At 28.9% G+C, this 16,134-nt stretch overlaps 3 protein-coding genes and 1 long non-coding RNA gene across 6 annotated transcripts; 2 read left to right on the top strand and 2 right to left on the bottom strand.

Annotated features, from left to right (window-relative positions):
* Positions 1-106: 106 nt before the first annotated feature.
* On the bottom strand, positions 107-2,743 carry LOC122517534 (KIF-binding protein). The gene has a single exon (XM_043635976.1). It carries the CDS (start codon positions 2,254-2,256, stop codon positions 433-435), a length of 1,824 nt encoding a protein of 607 aa, XP_043491911.1. The 5' UTR covers positions 2,257-2,743; the 3' UTR covers positions 107-432.
* Positions 2,744-2,992: 249 nt separating this feature from the next.
* LOC122517533 (LETM1 domain-containing protein 1) lies at positions 2,993-4,875 on the top strand. 3 transcript variants are annotated; one of them, XM_043635974.1, is made up of 4 exons: positions 2,998-3,414; positions 3,607-3,896; positions 3,965-4,114; positions 4,292-4,875. In XM_043635974.1, the coding sequence occupies exons 1-4, from the start codon at positions 3,177-3,179 to the stop codon at positions 4,469-4,471; spliced, it is 858 nt and encodes a 285-aa protein (XP_043491909.1). In that variant the 5' UTR covers positions 2,998-3,176; the 3' UTR covers positions 4,472-4,875. The 3 variants fall into 3 exon arrangements, with proteins under 3 accessions (XP_043491910.1, XP_043491908.1, XP_043491909.1); XM_043635973.1 differs by having other exon boundaries at positions 2,996-3,896; XM_043635975.1 differs by lacking the exon at positions 4,292-4,875 and having other exon boundaries at positions 2,993-3,885; positions 3,965-4,056.
* A 539-nt stretch (positions 4,876-5,414) lies between these two features.
* On the bottom strand, positions 5,415-8,641 carry LOC122517532 (zinc finger CCCH domain-containing protein 3). The gene is made up of 7 exons (XM_043635971.1): positions 8,335-8,641; positions 7,221-8,259; positions 7,039-7,127; positions 6,781-6,955; positions 6,524-6,682; positions 6,172-6,367; positions 5,415-5,944 (listed from the first exon to the last, which is right to left on the bottom strand). The coding sequence occupies exons 1-7, from the start codon at positions 8,372-8,374 to the stop codon at positions 5,480-5,482; spliced, it is 2,163 nt and encodes a 720-aa protein (XP_043491906.1). The 5' UTR covers positions 8,375-8,641; the 3' UTR covers positions 5,415-5,479.
* A 190-nt stretch (positions 8,642-8,831) lies between these two features.
* Positions 8,832-9,834, top strand: LOC122517484. The gene is made up of 2 exons (XR_006303869.1): positions 8,832-9,132; positions 9,728-9,834. It is a non-coding gene; the product is annotated as an uncharacterized LOC122517484 (long non-coding RNA).
* Positions 9,835-16,134: the final 6,300 nt, after the last annotated feature.

The raw sequence follows: 16,134 nt of genomic DNA, 5'->3' as shown, positions 1-16,134 counted from the left end.
ATGATAGAAAACAGTAAATCTATGGCGTCATTAGAATATTCATCTTAAGAAAAATATTTTAATAAATATTATTTAAAAAATAAAAATCTCTAACAACGTATAGTTATTTTTAGATTAATATATATTTATTTCTTATAACTTCATGATATATAAAACATCAATCGTAGGTGTTTAAAGTAGCAAAAAATCGTTGTGTTAACATTACATTAAAAAATTACATAATAGTTTTTGTATCCATTTCATATACTTACAAACATAATTCACAAAAGTTTATGTGCAAAGATATTCATTGCATTAAAGAGAAAAAAGCAATCGAACATCGTGTATTAAATATACATAAATTAAAATCAAATGCAACTTTCTATAAATTACTGACTGCATAGAGTTATTGTTTATTCAATAATTATCATTACGTTAAATATTTAGAAAAATCTATTTTTCCATCAATTCTAATTTTAATTTATTAATTTTAAGAGGAAGTAAATTAACGATCTCCTTGCATAAACTAAATTCTTTTTTTATCATCTCACTAGCCTCTGGATGAGTTTCGCAATAGTCAATTATAAATTTATAGGCATTCAAACTGTTTTGAGTATTCACCAATTGTTCAGACTTATCAAAAGCAATCATTTTATTGTACAATCCTCCCATCAGAAAATATGCGCCTAGTGCAGATTTTTCTAGATCAGGAGGAAATGTTATGTTTCTTCCATCGGTAGAATTATTATCCAATGAATCTAAGAAAAATTGAAAATTTTGAATGCCACTTTTAGCCAAATTATTAATTTTGTTCAATGCTTGAAGCTCTGCTCTATCATTGTTTGCTCGTAAACGATCCAACTTAATATTCATAATATTAGAATAAGTTGTACCCAATTCTATCCAAATTCGTCTACATACATTTTTATAATATTGAGGATTTAATTCTTTAACAGTAGCTTCCAAGATATCTATTCTACGTTTGTGCATTTTTGCCTGACGATCTTCATTTTCTTCGAAAAATGATAAACACTTATATGCACTAGATAAATCTTGTATAATTTCTACATAATCTGATGCATGATTTTCAAGAGTGTAATATGCTTTCGCTTGATCTAACCAATTTTGAATATTTAAAAATACGGGTTTAGCATCATCAAAATCCAAAAGGTATGCGTCTGTTATTTGATTCACAATTGGTTTAATATCATCCATTAGAATATCAAATTTGAGATCGTCAAAAGATTTTTCTGAATCTTTTTCTGCCTTAGAATCCAATTGATTTTCTTCTGTATCTTCTGTATCAGTTTCATCACTTTCTACTTTTTTTACAAGACGATTTATTGATTCACTGAGTAATAATAGTCCATATTTAGCCCAGCATCTAGCCACATCAGCGCTTCTATGCTTGAAACGTTCATATTCAGCAGCAGCTACTTCACTTTCCATTTCACTTTCTTTTTCCTTCATTATTTTTTCATATTTTTCAAGTATGTAATATGCTGCAGCCAAGTGATGCCTGGCCTGAGTAAATCCTTCATTTTCTAAAAAACACTGTGACAGAGTAGCTGCGTTAAGTGCCCATTCTATGTAATCTAAATCATTTATTACTTCATTTTGTTCCAATTGCAAGCGCAACGTTATGTGACAATATACTGCAGATTTGTGATGATCTTTCAAAGCTCCATATACTTGTGCAAGATAATACAATGTTAAAATGTATAGCTTATCCAGTACTTGCTTGAAACTCAAACCTTTTTCAACAATATTAAAGTTTGATATCAAATCGATAGGGTCTTCAGGATTTTTTTGATCTGTATAGTCTATGTAAATCTGTTTAGCTCTATCAAGGAATGTTTTGGCCTTTTCCGGTTGACTCCATTGAGACCAAATTATACCTAATTGATTAAGAGTGGCTAAAACTGGTACAATACATTTAGGTTCCAATTCTCTACCTCTAAGCATATCAATGCATTTCATAAAGTATTCTTCTGCAACTTTTAATTCTTCAGTATCAGCATAAAGTAAACCTGTCTTTAAATAAGCAATAGCAAGCAATAACTTGATTAAATCTTTGACGTTATCTTTTTGTTCCTGCTCGCTGTTTAGGCTATTATAAAGTTTTAATTCTATTTCTTTAAGTAAATCTATAGCTTCATATATTACTTTATAAGGTTCCCGGTCCAAATTTAATTTATTTTTCTCCAATAATTCTTCGACTTCGGCAAATTTTTCCAGTAACAATGGACAACATTCATTTAATTCTTCATAAAACATTGTAATATGTATTTACGAATTATTTTCTTTTTATATATATTTCGTATTTTTGTTTTTGTTTTATTTTTTTTTTTATTAATAATTTTATTCTTCAGATTACTGATAGCAAAATCGTTCTCAATCACATCACTCTCCACGTAATGCAGGTTAGCTACCAGTTGCAACAAACATCAATATCCAGAATTCCCTCTTCTTCAATTTTTTTTCCGTGATAACAAAACATATTATTGTTTAATACTCTGTAATATCAATGCAATTATGTGCATATGTTTACATATATATTTCTTTTATTTGACGCATTTCTACTTTTGTTTTCAAGAATCAAATCGTGATTGTTCTCTTACATTAATAGCCAATAATAAAAATAGGTTTGTATCAGTGACCTATCAGAACGTTACTATAGCTTAATCAACGTTGCAAGTGGTAGCAAAAACGAATAGAAACTTGTCGATAAAAAATTGGGATCAAATAAATTCTACCAATCGCATTATTTCATTTAAATCAAATTTTTTCATATATATTCTAAAGAAATAACAAAATATATCTATTTTGCATGTTGCATAATGATATAAATTGTTACATAATATTTCAAATAATATTTATAAATTGTTAAAAAAAAATATTGTGTTTAAAATTACCTAAAGAGATATTTTCATTTAATTTAATTTATTTATTAACCGGTATCAAGCATGATCCAAGATCAACTTATAACAGGGTACAATAATTCATTTTATATAATAACTGTGATTATATATATATATATAAAGTAAATTACTAATAAGTAAGACTTAGTAACTAATAATATATGATCTTAATATTTTGTTTTAATCGACAATGTATCTCAAGTGAATAAATAACACAGGAACATAACCTCAATATATTCAACATATTATAAAAATTAAAAAGAAAATAAGTTAACCATGCATAAAGCTATTTCAAGAATATTGTTTTATGAAAAACACAGTTCTATTTGTTTTTCATACAATTCAGTGCAACGTTATGTTACACAAATAGAAAATAATGATGAGAAGAAAGGGAAAGTATCTAATCTAAAAAAATATTGGTTAAGCAAATATGTAAATTATATGAAACGCTATGAAGCAACTTTAAGTAAGAATTTTCCTAAAACTATGGGCTTATATCGTATGTTTATTAATGGTATGCAAAATTATTTTGTCGATTTAAAACTTTATATAGCCATATTAAAGAAACAAAGTCTATATGGATTAGATAGTTTAACAAGGAAAGAGATTCAGTTAGCGCATTCAATACACAAAGATGTAATTAAAGCTTCACCAGTTATTTTCATTTCTATAATTCCCTTTACGAATTATGCCATCATCCCCTTAGCGTATTTCTTTCCACGACAAATGTTAACTCATCATTTTTGGACACCGGAACAAAAAATAGATTTTACGCTTTATTATTATAAAGAAAGATTCAAATACAGTAGACCATTATTTCATTGTATGGAAATTAAATCTAATCACATAAAAGATAAACTGTTAAAAAGTAAATGGAGTGGAATCATTGCATGTTTGGGTAGTGGTGGACACCCAACAGTTGAAAGCGTGATATCTTGTATCGCTTTATTTGCAAGTGCACCATATTCATTGGATACGCTTGAAAGTAAACATATGGTAAATGATTAAATAAAGTTTTTTTTATCTGTTAATAAATACTAAATATTTGATATTTGTTATTATAGAGTAAGCTGCTTGGTATTCATGAATTATCTGTGTGGAAACCTTTTAGAAAACGACGTTTAAAAGAAAGGGGTATGTTAATAAAACGAATGGATGATGCTATCCTTAAAGAAGGAGGTGTTACTAAAATGTCTGTAGAATCATTGAGTTGGGTAAGAGAATAATTTAGAAACATATTTTTTTCAAAAACTAAGTCTCATATAAAAAATAGTATTTTACATTTTCGACTTAGTATTTCATATAGAATCATCCTTTGCTTGCTGTTACCACCAGTTACAAGACATCCTGTATATCTCTTTGAATTTAATTTAATATTGATATATTTATAGGCAGTATCTTTCAGAGGATTAAATTCTGTAAATATGTCAGCGGAAAGTATGAAAGATTGGCTCGAACAATGGATAATGTTGTCAACATCAGTTGATTATTCTACTTTGTCTTTACTATTGCATGGTCCAATTTTATTAGCTTATAATCATAATAATAATTTAAAGCTTTTGTATAAATAAAATAATTACTTCTGCTACTAATAATTTCGTTATTGTATCTTAGTATTTATTAAAATTAATTTAATAAGGTATTCAATATTTAATAAATTTTATTTTAATTAATAGAAAGAAAATGAATAAAGGAAAACACCTCGGTATTATTAGAGAGGTAAAATCTTTATTAACAAATATACATCCTTTATTTACAGGTATCTTATACATTTCACAAAATATAATTTTTATACTTCGTATAAGTCTAACAGGGAAAATAATAAAAAATAATATGGAAGAATAAATATATGTATATAGATTCTCATAAAGACCAAACATGAATTGCCCGACTTAATTATTTATGGAATCGAAATATACAATTGAAAAATAACACTCTGGAGAATTAAATGCAGAATAAAGTTAAATTAATCATCTTCAGTTGTAAAGATGAGTATACACTATCATTTAGTATATATTTAGATGCTTCCGATTCTAAAGAGCAATATTTTACATGTTTGTACTTTAGGTCAATGAACATTTTATTTTCTTACAGTCGATTAAAACTTTCGTTATTGCAAATTGATTTAATTGCAGTTATATATTTCCAGATACTATTTAATTTTTTATCATGGAATAATTTAAATAAAAGAATAATAAAAATTAATTTAGTAAAATTATAAGCATGTAGAATATTTTCTTTTTTGCTGTCATTTAAAATTCATAGAGGAAAAATGAATATGTAAAAATAAGTACAATAATAGTTAAATAATAGTTCGCGTAAGATATAAAATCGCAAAATGTAGTTAATATTAACATAATACAAATGACAGGTAAATTTATAGTTTATTGATACTATTAAAGACAAAAATAAAAAGATAAAATAAAATATCCAAAATTTGTTCAAAGAATAAAAGTTAATAACGCATAATAATAAAATAAATTATTTTACCCAGCATATGAATATTAAAAACAAACAAAAATGCATATATGCACGAATAAAATTAAAAACAATGATGATTTAAATAATAATCATTTTTTTTAATTAATAGGAATAAAAGCAGGTAGAATACCAAGGGGCAATCTTTTCGGCAATGTATTTTCCAAACAATTTGTCGATTCTTTTTCAGATATGCTTGGTTCAGTAACGTTATTGTTAGATAATTCCTCGTTTGTAAATAGTTCGTCCGATTGTTGTGCTAATACAACATTTTTCATAATTTGCATTTGTTTAATAATATTATCTCTTTTCGTAGTAAGATTAGTATTGATTGTATCAGTACTTTCATAATATCTTAATTTACATTCATGATTGATCAGTTCTGTGTCATTCTCCATTGTAGGTGCATTTTGACTTTTAGTTGCGTTAGGTTTCTTTTTGATATATTTTTTAGTTTGTCGGGCAGTAGATGTAGTTGGTTTATGAGGATAGGGACAATGCTTACCTTTGTTGCAGTTACCTGTTTTGTTATATTCGGGACAAAGATGTTCGTGTCGCAGCTTACACTGTATAGAAAATATTATTAATCTAAAGTGATTATATATGTTTTTGTATAAAGTTGATCCATTACAAACTATACTTAACACGTTCGCTATCATATTATGGGAGAAGAGATTTAAAGCATACTGTTAGCGAACGTGTTAATTAGTACAGTTATTTACAGTTATGAGGAAGTATAATTGATCAATTATGAAAGATGATAAGCATAAAAGTAAAATTATTATAACATTACCTCGTTTCCCTTGGAACAATACCCTTGAAGAAATTCTCTGCAGATGGGAGTACTGGATGAAACTTTAACATGACGATAAGGACAATGATCTCGCATACAACACGCTTCTAGAAAATATTTGCAGGTTGGCATTTTCTCAGGTCCAACATCATGTGAAAGTGGACATACATCCAACAAGCATTTCCCTTGAAGAAATCTGCACATATTTAGGCATGTAAAAAAGTATAGTTTTAGATTTATTTAAGGATATTACTTAATATGATCTATAAGATAATATAAAAATAAAATCTAATATTCTATTAGATTATAAATTTCTGAGTTACGTCCCTCATAAATAAAAATAACGATATACTTTTTACAAACTGAGATCTGTTTTTTGTCATGAAGTTTCGAACAGGTTCCCTTCTTTTGATTGGCACAATATCCAAATCGTTGGAAGAACAAACACGGTTGATTATTTTTTCGCATTTTGTTGCGCAAAATTTGTATGCTCCTTTGCTTAACTTTATTGCTGTAGTGAAATAAAAGAAAAAGAGAGAAACAGAGAGAATGTAAAGTTATAGCGTAATAGCATATAGATAAATTTACAAGGACCTAAGTAAAATATACCTAATATTTTTCTTATAAGTTGTTTTTGAATTAGCCATACTGCCAAATTTCGATTCAGTTGTTTGCAGAACATTTTTTCGATTGGGTATGTCTTTTGATAGCTTGAGTCTACAAAGTTTTTTACCGTTGGTCGCAATTATAAATTTATCACGTTTAGTATTTGCTGTATGTTTTCCTATAATTATATAATATATTTTTATATAATAAATATATATAGAAATTTACATATATATATAATCTGGTAAAAAGAATTCATACTCTTTGAAGAGTAACTTCTTCGAACTAATTGATTCCTGGACGATTTGTATACTATTCCTCCAATTGTAACTAATTCCATCAAATCGTACCTATGAAATATAAGAGATATTTATTATATAAAAGTAATATGGAATATAAGTGATATTAAACTAAATTTCTATTTTTACAAAATATATATCTACTTAGATTTTTTTGCTGGAGGAACTTCATTTTCTTTTGGTTCTGTTAACGATTTTACAGTCCTATCGATTTTGTATTGATTTATTTTTCTTTTAGCATTATGTATCTTAGATAAGTTAACATTGTTACTGGTGGATTGCAATTTATTATTGTTTGTTATATTATTTGTACTCTGTAATGCGGTAGTTTTAATCTTTTTTGTTTGAGAAAGTCTTTTAACTTTATTTGGACCTAGTGGAGATATAACAGTATTTTCTTTCATTGTGCGTTTAGCCCTTACTAATTTTCTTTTCGACAATACTAATATATTAGACATATTAGTTTTTTTTATAGGTGTCTTTGTATTGTCAATTTTTCTAACAAATTTTAATCTTGAACACGAAGGATGATTAAAATTTGGAATAGTCTCTTTCTTTTCAACCGTTTTAGATTCCTTGGTTGAAGATAATTTAGACATTAATTTTGGATTGACGTATACTGATTTCTTCACATCTGTACGAATAAAACTTTTTTTATTATTATTATTATTGTTATTGTTATTAGACGTAACACATTTATAATTATTTTCCGTCGTTGCGTTTGAATTAGCAATACTGCTCATTATTTTTGGATTGACGTGTATCGAAGGTTTCGCATGTAGTTTTAACTTTTTTATATCCATTTGTGTTAAATTTTCTTGAGAATTACTCATGATATTAGAAGTATTATTAATTGTAGTATCATTTGTACTGGTAACATTTTGAACCATTTTAGGATTTATATGTATCAATGGTTTCAGATGCATTTTCGGATTGATATGTACCACAGGATTTTGTGGTTTGAAATATGGATTGACGTAAACGTTATAGGCCATTGTCGAAGGTTTTGATTGTATTGAATTATTTGAATTTTGATACGTCAATGTATCAGTATATCTAGATTCAGGAAATGTATTTATATTCATTTTACGTTCCGTTGCATCGTTATTTATGTTATAATTATTTGTAGTACCGCTATTAGGCAAATTTCCAGGCGATTTATTTTGAAAATTGTTTATGAGACCTAAAATGATATACGACCTTGTAATCAGGTGCTCAGAAAAAATGTCATATTGAATAACGAACATTAAGGACTTACTTTTCAGATAATCGATCTTTTGTAGTCTATCATCCATCATAAGGAGAACAAAATTCACTTATTACTGGATGATAATATCTTTTCGTATTTAATTTTTGTAATAAAATACGTCACGGTTTATAATGCTTCTACATATATCACATGAATACAAAGAACGTGCTGGAATAATCTATAGAAACTTTCACTCGTAAACGCGAACGTGGTATTGGGCGAGAAAAAAAAATGAAGAAAGACGATGACGATTAATTTCTTTTCATAATCAGGATTTACAAAACGAAATATTAACCAATCAGAATTTTCAAGTTTCGATTTAAATGGAAAGAGATAAAAAAAGAAAAAGAAGGAAAAACAAACAGTTACGTCTTGTCGTTGATTCTGAATTCTGCTTAATTTTATTTGAAATTGGCGGCGCAAGATGTCGCTCGCGCGCCAAATTCGAATAATCCCACGTGACTTGTCCATCTATAGAAATTTATATAATTCGTGTTTAGTAACGGTATTCGAAAGAAGGTAGGAAGTGGGACGTCTACGTTTAGCGTTCGCAATTACACTCTACGAAATAAGAAAATTCCCTTATAGAAAGATGGTGGCGATAAAATCGTTTATTCGTTGGTAACATTGTGCGCGTGGACAAATCCATCGTGATGACAGTTTCGAGCGGTGACAGTCGCGTACGTGTTTGTCGGGCTAAGAGAAGCGTTCCTTCCTATTCCGTTAGTTAGTAAGAGCCACTTTCATCGTTTCGTCTAACGCTCCGTCATTTAATGAGTTATCAACGGAATACGAATCGTGCCGGAGGTAAGTGACCTAATATTCTTTGGTATGCAACAACCAGATGGTCGCAAGTTATTAACTTGACAGTTTGTTGTTCCACATATTCTTTAACAGAAAAAAAAGCCTACCGCCAAAATTCTACCCTTTTTTGGTATGCTTTCCTCTACACACACACACACACATACACACATTCCTTTACTTTCCATTTTTTTCTCCTCCTACATCGTTAAATCTTTTTTATTACTTTTAACTATTGATTTAACTAATTTCTAATGTAAGAGAAATCATATAATCAACTGCAAAAGGAGATACACATTTTACACTTCTATCCTTTAAGATGCAATTTATTTACTTTCAACATATTTTGTATTATTTACTTTCAATGTATTACTTTCAACATATACACACACATATAATTAATTTCTAATGCAAGAGAAATCATGTAATCAACTGCAAAAGGAAATACACATTTTACACTTCTATCCTTTAAGATACAATTTATTTAGATTCTACACACATATTTTATTTTATTTTTCAAATCTAATTTAATTTTATCCTTTTAATTGTTTTCTCTGTAACGAAATTAGCTTAAATTTAATTTGGTATTGTTTCATGGAAGGTGTGATGGTAATGGGAATTGAACAATATAACTTTATCATGGTAATACTGATGATCAATTATAATTATTTAATATTACAATATAATGAACAGGATTTTATTGAGGAGTTAAATTAAAAACAAGAAAAGAATAAAGAAGTAAACCGACAATGGAAAACAATGTTGAAAACATTAAAAATGAACTATAACATAATTCTAAACTTTCCTCTTATATAAAAAGGTATAATACTATTTAAATTATAATATAAATAATATCGTTTACTATTATTATTTATTTTATTATCTCGATAGGACATTCATTAATTATCATTGCATTGGATGATTAAAATCAAATACAATTATATATCAATGGGTTGAGATGGATAATAGAAACAAATCCAGATGTAACAATCAGATTGTTATCGACAATATGAAAATATTTCTAAATTGATAATCAAAAAAAGAATAGTAAGTATCTATATAACGTCAGAGATAATTAAAACGATGATATGGTGGTGTTTGTGATGATTATTGAATTGACAGAGAAACGATGACGAGTACGTAACACGTGTATATACATGCATATACTCATTCTTTATTTCTATCTCTCTCTCTCTCTCTTTTTCTCTCCTTCTTGCTTGCATACAATGAACGATGATCCATAAATCGGCAAGAAGTAATAGAGAAAATAATAAAACGCGTCTTGTTGTATTCTTATAACAGTTAAAATAATGCTTACGTATTCTTTCTTTCGTTCAACGAGTTGTTTTTTTGTGTCCTTGGTGATACCTAAAACGAATTAACTTCGCGACGAACTTTGATGTGACTTTCGTATAGCATATATTTTTCACTCCTTATCGGGAAATTGGACATTCGTCTTTAAATAGAATCTAATTAGTACATATATATATATATATGTGTGTTTCACCGTTGTCGTCGTGAAGTTCTCCCTTTTTATTTTTTAAACTATCGCACGAATGTACGCATTTTTTTAAAACTATGTGTCTTATTTATTTTCTTCCTTCTTACTTTAATTATTAATTTTTTTGTTCTCGTTTAGGAGATGCGTGACACACGAAACAATTACTCGTCAAATTTTGTTAAGTAATATTCTGTAAAAAGTATTTAAAAAAAGAAGAAAAAAGAGTAAAGACAACATATTTTGTATTAGATTATAAATATAAGTAAAATAATGTGCAATATTTTCTCGCTAATTAAGTATAAGGAATATTGTACGAAATTATTATTGAATATCGAATGAAAAGAAAATGATGTTAGAAATTGTTCAGACGTTACGTGATAAACGAGAGAGGGAATACACTGGTTGCACGACTATGAAGATTTATGCGAATTAGGGTAACGTTGGATGAGGTCAGAACTTTAGCACGATATGAATACATGTGCGTATGTTACATATATATGTATATATATATACACATATATATATATATAAGGTAACAACGCCTCCCCGAGAAATTATGAACGAGCCGAGGAAACGGTGAAAGCGAGTAATTTCAACTCTAATTTCTTTTCATTAGCGATTCGTCCCTAATGTCCGTTAAGTTTTAACTTTGCAAAACTCGATGGAGAAGTTTCTTTTTTCTACCGTTCTAAAAGTTCTTCTTTTTTTCTTCTTTTTCCTTTTTTTCTTCGTCGAATAATTTCTAAAAAGATTTTTCTAACTATTTACTTTCTTTTCTTTTCTTTTTTCACTGTTTTTTTCGTAAGAAAACTACTCCGAAGTAAATGGGGGAGGAGAAAGATTGAAAGAAACTGAGCGAGAAAGTAAAAGAAAGAAAGAAAAAGGAAGAGGCAGAAAAGGGGGAAGAGGGGAAGAAAAGAAGAGAATTTTAATCCAGGTTGCAATTTGAGCGAGCGGCAAAATTTAACTTGACATCTTTCTAGCTGATGGAAATACAAAGTAGATGAATGCATAGAGAGAGAGAGAGAGAGAGAAAGAGAGAAATGAAACGAGCCGTAACTCTTTTTCCTTTTTTTTTTTTTATATCTTTCTCTTTTATTTTTTTTTTCACTCAACAACAACGTCGGAAACAATTTACATGGTATTGTCTATATAACGGGTGTACGTATACACGCGAGTATGTGTGTATACAAATACGTAGGTTGAGAATCAAAAGATAGATAAAGAGTGTGAGAGAGAGAGAGAGAGAAAGAGAAAGATACGCGTTTCCGGATGCCGATTGTACAACTCCTATGGTTCACGGTCAACGCGCTTTCAAAGAGGTTCCGCAAAACTTTTCAATCGGTATATAAAAAAAGAAAAATAGTGAGGAAGAGAAGATATAGATGGATTGACAGACAGACAGACAGATAGACAGGTAGATAGAGAGAGGACAAAAAAATATAACAACCAACATATATCTTTCCATCCATTATTTATTTTCTCCCACCCCTTTATCCAAATTTCTTTTCTTTCTTTTTTATTTTGTCTGTACTCTGTGTGTGCATTTATTTTTAAATCACGTTTTTAGCAAGCAACAAACTGCACAGTGAAAAGGAAAGAGATAGATAGATAGATAGATAGATACAGTGACTCTAAAATACTTTTGTGGTTTCAACAATCGTTACGTTTGTATAATAAATAAATCATAATTATTGTATATATATATATATATATTTTGATTTGCTTGAAATTATATTTATATAATCTAGACAGTCGTATACCTTAATCCAATGTTAATAATATTTCGGTAACAATTTGCACAATATACTTATTATAATTAATAAAATATTTCATAGCGAGTATTCAAATACTTTCGTAAGTTACTGTAGATAGATAAATAGGTACAGACCGGAAGTATAATAGGAACAGATTTCAAAGGGGGGAGGGGAACGTACGAGTCGTAGAAATCAGATATTTTTTTGAATCTCGATGGACAAGTTTTGAAAAAAAAAAGAAACTGTCGTCGAAGAGAACTAACAAGAAACAATTGTATTATCTTTTACAACATCTTGTAAATAATCTACAAATTTCTCTCTTGCGTGCATAGTTTATTACCCTCTTCTTTTTCTTTTTCTTCTTCCGGTGTTATTTTCCGTCGTCGTGGGAGTGGCGAGAATAAAAAAAAGAAAAAAAAAATATATATATAAGGATTACACCTTTCACGTATCTGATATCATGTACCCGATAATTAAAGATGATAATCTTTTTACGCATCATTTTCGTTCCGCTTCGTGATTTAAATATGATATCAAATAAATGTGTCACGATTCTTCTTCTTCTTCTTCTTTTATTCATTCATTCATTTATTTATTTATTTTTTTAAAATAAAAGATACAGTTAGTGAGTGAGTCAGTCAGTTAATCAGTTAGATATATTAGTCAATTTTATTAATTCAAAATGTTCATTCTTATTGTCAAATTGAAATAGTGTAAATATTATATCGAAAAATAAGATAAAATTGTTATTCGATTACATCATTCATCATTAATTCGTTGCTCATTTTATTGGCCTAACGAGACAACGTTACTCGAGATAAGCGAAACGTGCCGTGTATATTAATCATTAAACTCACCTTGATTTAGGTGTTCATTGTCGAAGGATTACGAGAAGTCAAATTCTGATCTATCGAATATCTGCTTTTTCTTTCTTTCTTTTTTTTTTGTCCATGGTGTTATAAAAAGATTACAGGACAGGGGAATACAAATAATTTTTGTGTAGCAGTACACTTTTTATTTCCAACGAACTTTTCGAATTATTTTCGGATACCACCATTCACATCTCTACTTTTGGGGGTTTCGAAGTTTGTTTATACTCATAATTAATCAAATAACATTGTTCAAAAAGTCGCGTGCTTTAAATCCATAACACATGGACAATTTCGTTACCGTAAATCAATGCTTTTCAAGGTTGATTCGTCATAATGTTAGATAATTAAATATCATTGAAGTAACCAACTCTGTAATAATTGACCGGAAGTAACTACTCGGTTACGGAAATTGTCGATTCACTCTTTACATACACATACATACGTATATACATGCATGTACGTATATATTTAATTTAAAAAAAATATATATGTGTATATATATATATGTGTGTATGTTGAAAAATGTCAAGTTTCAAACGTTACGTTTCTATGGAATCGAAAAAGTGTTTGCTAGAAAATAAAAAAGAAAAGAAAAAAAAAAAGAGAAAGAAAAGAAAAGGTATAAGTTAAAAGGATAAAGATGTCTGTCAATCCAAGGTACTACCACTTTGCGTTTAGTTTAGATCGATTAAATGTCATCTTCCATTTAAGTCTTTTTAACCATCGTCGAAGTACTCGAAGAGATAAAACCAACCGTATCGTCAAATATTCGACGAGGGGACTTATTTCCACGTTGTTTCGAACGTGTTTTATCTCTCTCTTCCCCCCCCCCTCTCTTTTCTTTTCTTTTTTATTTTTTTTTATTTTTCTTCCTTCCTTCCTTCCTTCTTTCTTTCTTCCTCTTTTTATCTATCCTCGTTTGCTCTAGCTTTACAAATTTTTCGTTGCAAACAAATTGTACTACGTATTTGGAATAAATTACTCTGAGCGATAAGATTGTTGGCTTGTTTCCAACACAACCAACGTGTATTTCTTCTAACACAACTTAACATACTGGGTGTATGTTACATTAACATGTGGGTGGTACAACTTAACGACAGAGAATATTTGAAATCTCAGTTAGATAATCTTAAAAATGATTCGAATGATCGTGACACAGTAGTGCCAGAATTTACTCAATTTTTTACTTTACGTAATACACAAATACAAGATTTACAATAAAAAATGAATGAAGCAAATGAAGAGAATAAAGCAAATATAATAATGAATATAATACAATTTATTAACGATGCTAAAAAACTATTAAATGTATTTTTGACGTTATCTCTGAAGATAGGAAAAAGTTTATGGAAAAATATACAAATTTGCAAACGAATTTCTACGAATGTCATCAAACAGAGGAAAAACTAAAACAAGAATTACGAATTTGTAAGAATTAACTAAATGAAACTGTGTATTAAAATTGTAAAAAAGTATTAAAAGTATAAAAATTGTCTTCGAACTGCATCAACAATTTCTATACATCAGATGATAGCATAAGCGATGATGACGTAGAAAAAAATTCACCCCTACCCCTACCCACCGCTCGTTAGTAAGAAGTAGGGTGAAGAAAAAACGAAAAAGAAGGGTTTTTAGAAAGTTATCATTAGTGAAAAATATTTTCAATTCGAATTTCTTTTCTTTTTTTTTTTTGCTACTCGTTTACGTTAATCGTGAAAATTATTTTCTTTTCTTTTATATTTTCCTTCGTCTGAGATAATTAATTAATAAAAAAATGTTTCGTATAACGATTAAATGAGATAAAAGTAAAAAAAACAAAAGGAAATATCTCGAAAAAGAATTCATAAAGAATTCGTAAAGAATTCGTAAATTACTGTTTGTTGAAAAAAAAAAAAGAAAAGAAAATGATAGTAGGAAGTATCATAGCTTTCGCAATAATTTACTTTCAACTGTACAAACAAGTATTATTTTATCATCCATTATACACGTATCTTCTATCTATCTATATATCTATTACGAACAATTAATATTTGCGTTGCTTCGAAAAAATAAACTGAAATTTCTTCAAACGCATTAAGAGTGAGTGAGTGAGTGAGTGAGTGAGTGAGTGAGTGCATTGGTAAAATGTTGATTATTTTTGTTGATGGTAAACAAGTATATAAGTGCAAGTATAGTATATCTGACACATATCTATAGATAATATAATATCTTATTTTATTTTCGAGAAAAGTAAAGGTCGATTAATACTTATTGTATTGAATTTTCGCAAAAATTGGGATAAACAAAAATCGATATTGAAAATTTATTTAAAAAAGAAAAAAAAATACACACACACAAACCCCCCCTTAAACACTTTATTCGAAACGAAACGAACGATACGAGGAAACAAAAACGATGATTGCTATCTTGCAAAAAAAAAAGGAAAGATAGAAAAAGATAGAAAAAAGAGAGAGAGAGAGAGAGAGAGGAAAAAAAAAAGAAAGAAATGTTATTAAACCCAGAACGATATGAAATCTATTTTAACGAGATTTTCTAGATTATTTGTAGAACGATTGGTAGAGGAATAAAGAGGAATAAAACGGGGTGGGGAAAGGGAAGAAAAGGGAGAGAAAGAAAGAAAAAGGGATCGACGAGAGTAACCAGGGGTGGAAAGGGATGAGGGGGGCGTAGGGGGAGGGAGTGCAGTACCCCCTCGTACGATGTGAGGGAAAAGTAACCAAAAGGGAAAGAGAGAGAGGTGGGGGAGGGAGTGAGTGATGAAGGGTGGAAAAGGGAAAGATTCTTTATATTTGTACGTCACGAAAAGTGACTCTTGTGCGCATGTGGAGTTATCCCTGGTGCCCTGCGCGGGCTCCATCGACCCTCAAACCATTTCGTA

The sequence above is a fragment of the Polistes fuscatus genome, unplaced genomic scaffold (assembly GCF_010416935.1).
Source record: "Polistes fuscatus isolate 324 unplaced genomic scaffold, CU_Pfus_HIC Scaffold20, whole genome shotgun sequence".
Lineage (NCBI taxonomy): Eukaryota > Metazoa > Arthropoda > Insecta > Hymenoptera > Vespidae > Polistes > Polistes fuscatus.
This window is presented reverse-complemented; position numbering and strand designations above follow the sequence as displayed.

Coding starts and splice junctions, on each gene's coding strand:
- LOC122517533 (XM_043635973.1), top strand. CDS start 3,177: ATGCATAAAGCTATTTCAAGAATATTGTTTTATGAAAAACACAGTTCT. Junction 3,897..3,964: donor CGCTTGAAAGTAAACATATG/GTAAATGATTAA, acceptor TTGTTATTATAG/AGTAAGCTGCTTGGTATTCA. Junction 4,115..4,291: donor CTGTAGAATCATTGAGTTGG/GTAAGAGAATAA, acceptor ATATATTTATAG/GCAGTATCTTTCAGAGGATT.
- LOC122517532 (XM_043635971.1), bottom strand. CDS start 8,374: ATGATGGATGATAGACTACAAAAGATCGATTATCTGAAAA. Junction 6,956..7,038: donor AAGAAGTTACTCTTCAAAGA/GTATGAATTCTT, acceptor ATATAATTATAG/GAAAACATACAGCAAATACT. Junction 6,683..6,780: donor ACTTATAAGAAAAATATTAG/GTATATTTTACT, acceptor ATTTCACTACAG/CAATAAAGTTAAGCAAAGGA.
- LOC122517534 (XM_043635976.1), bottom strand. CDS start 2,256: ATGTTTTATGAAGAATTAAATGAATGTTGTCCATTGTTACTGGAAAAA.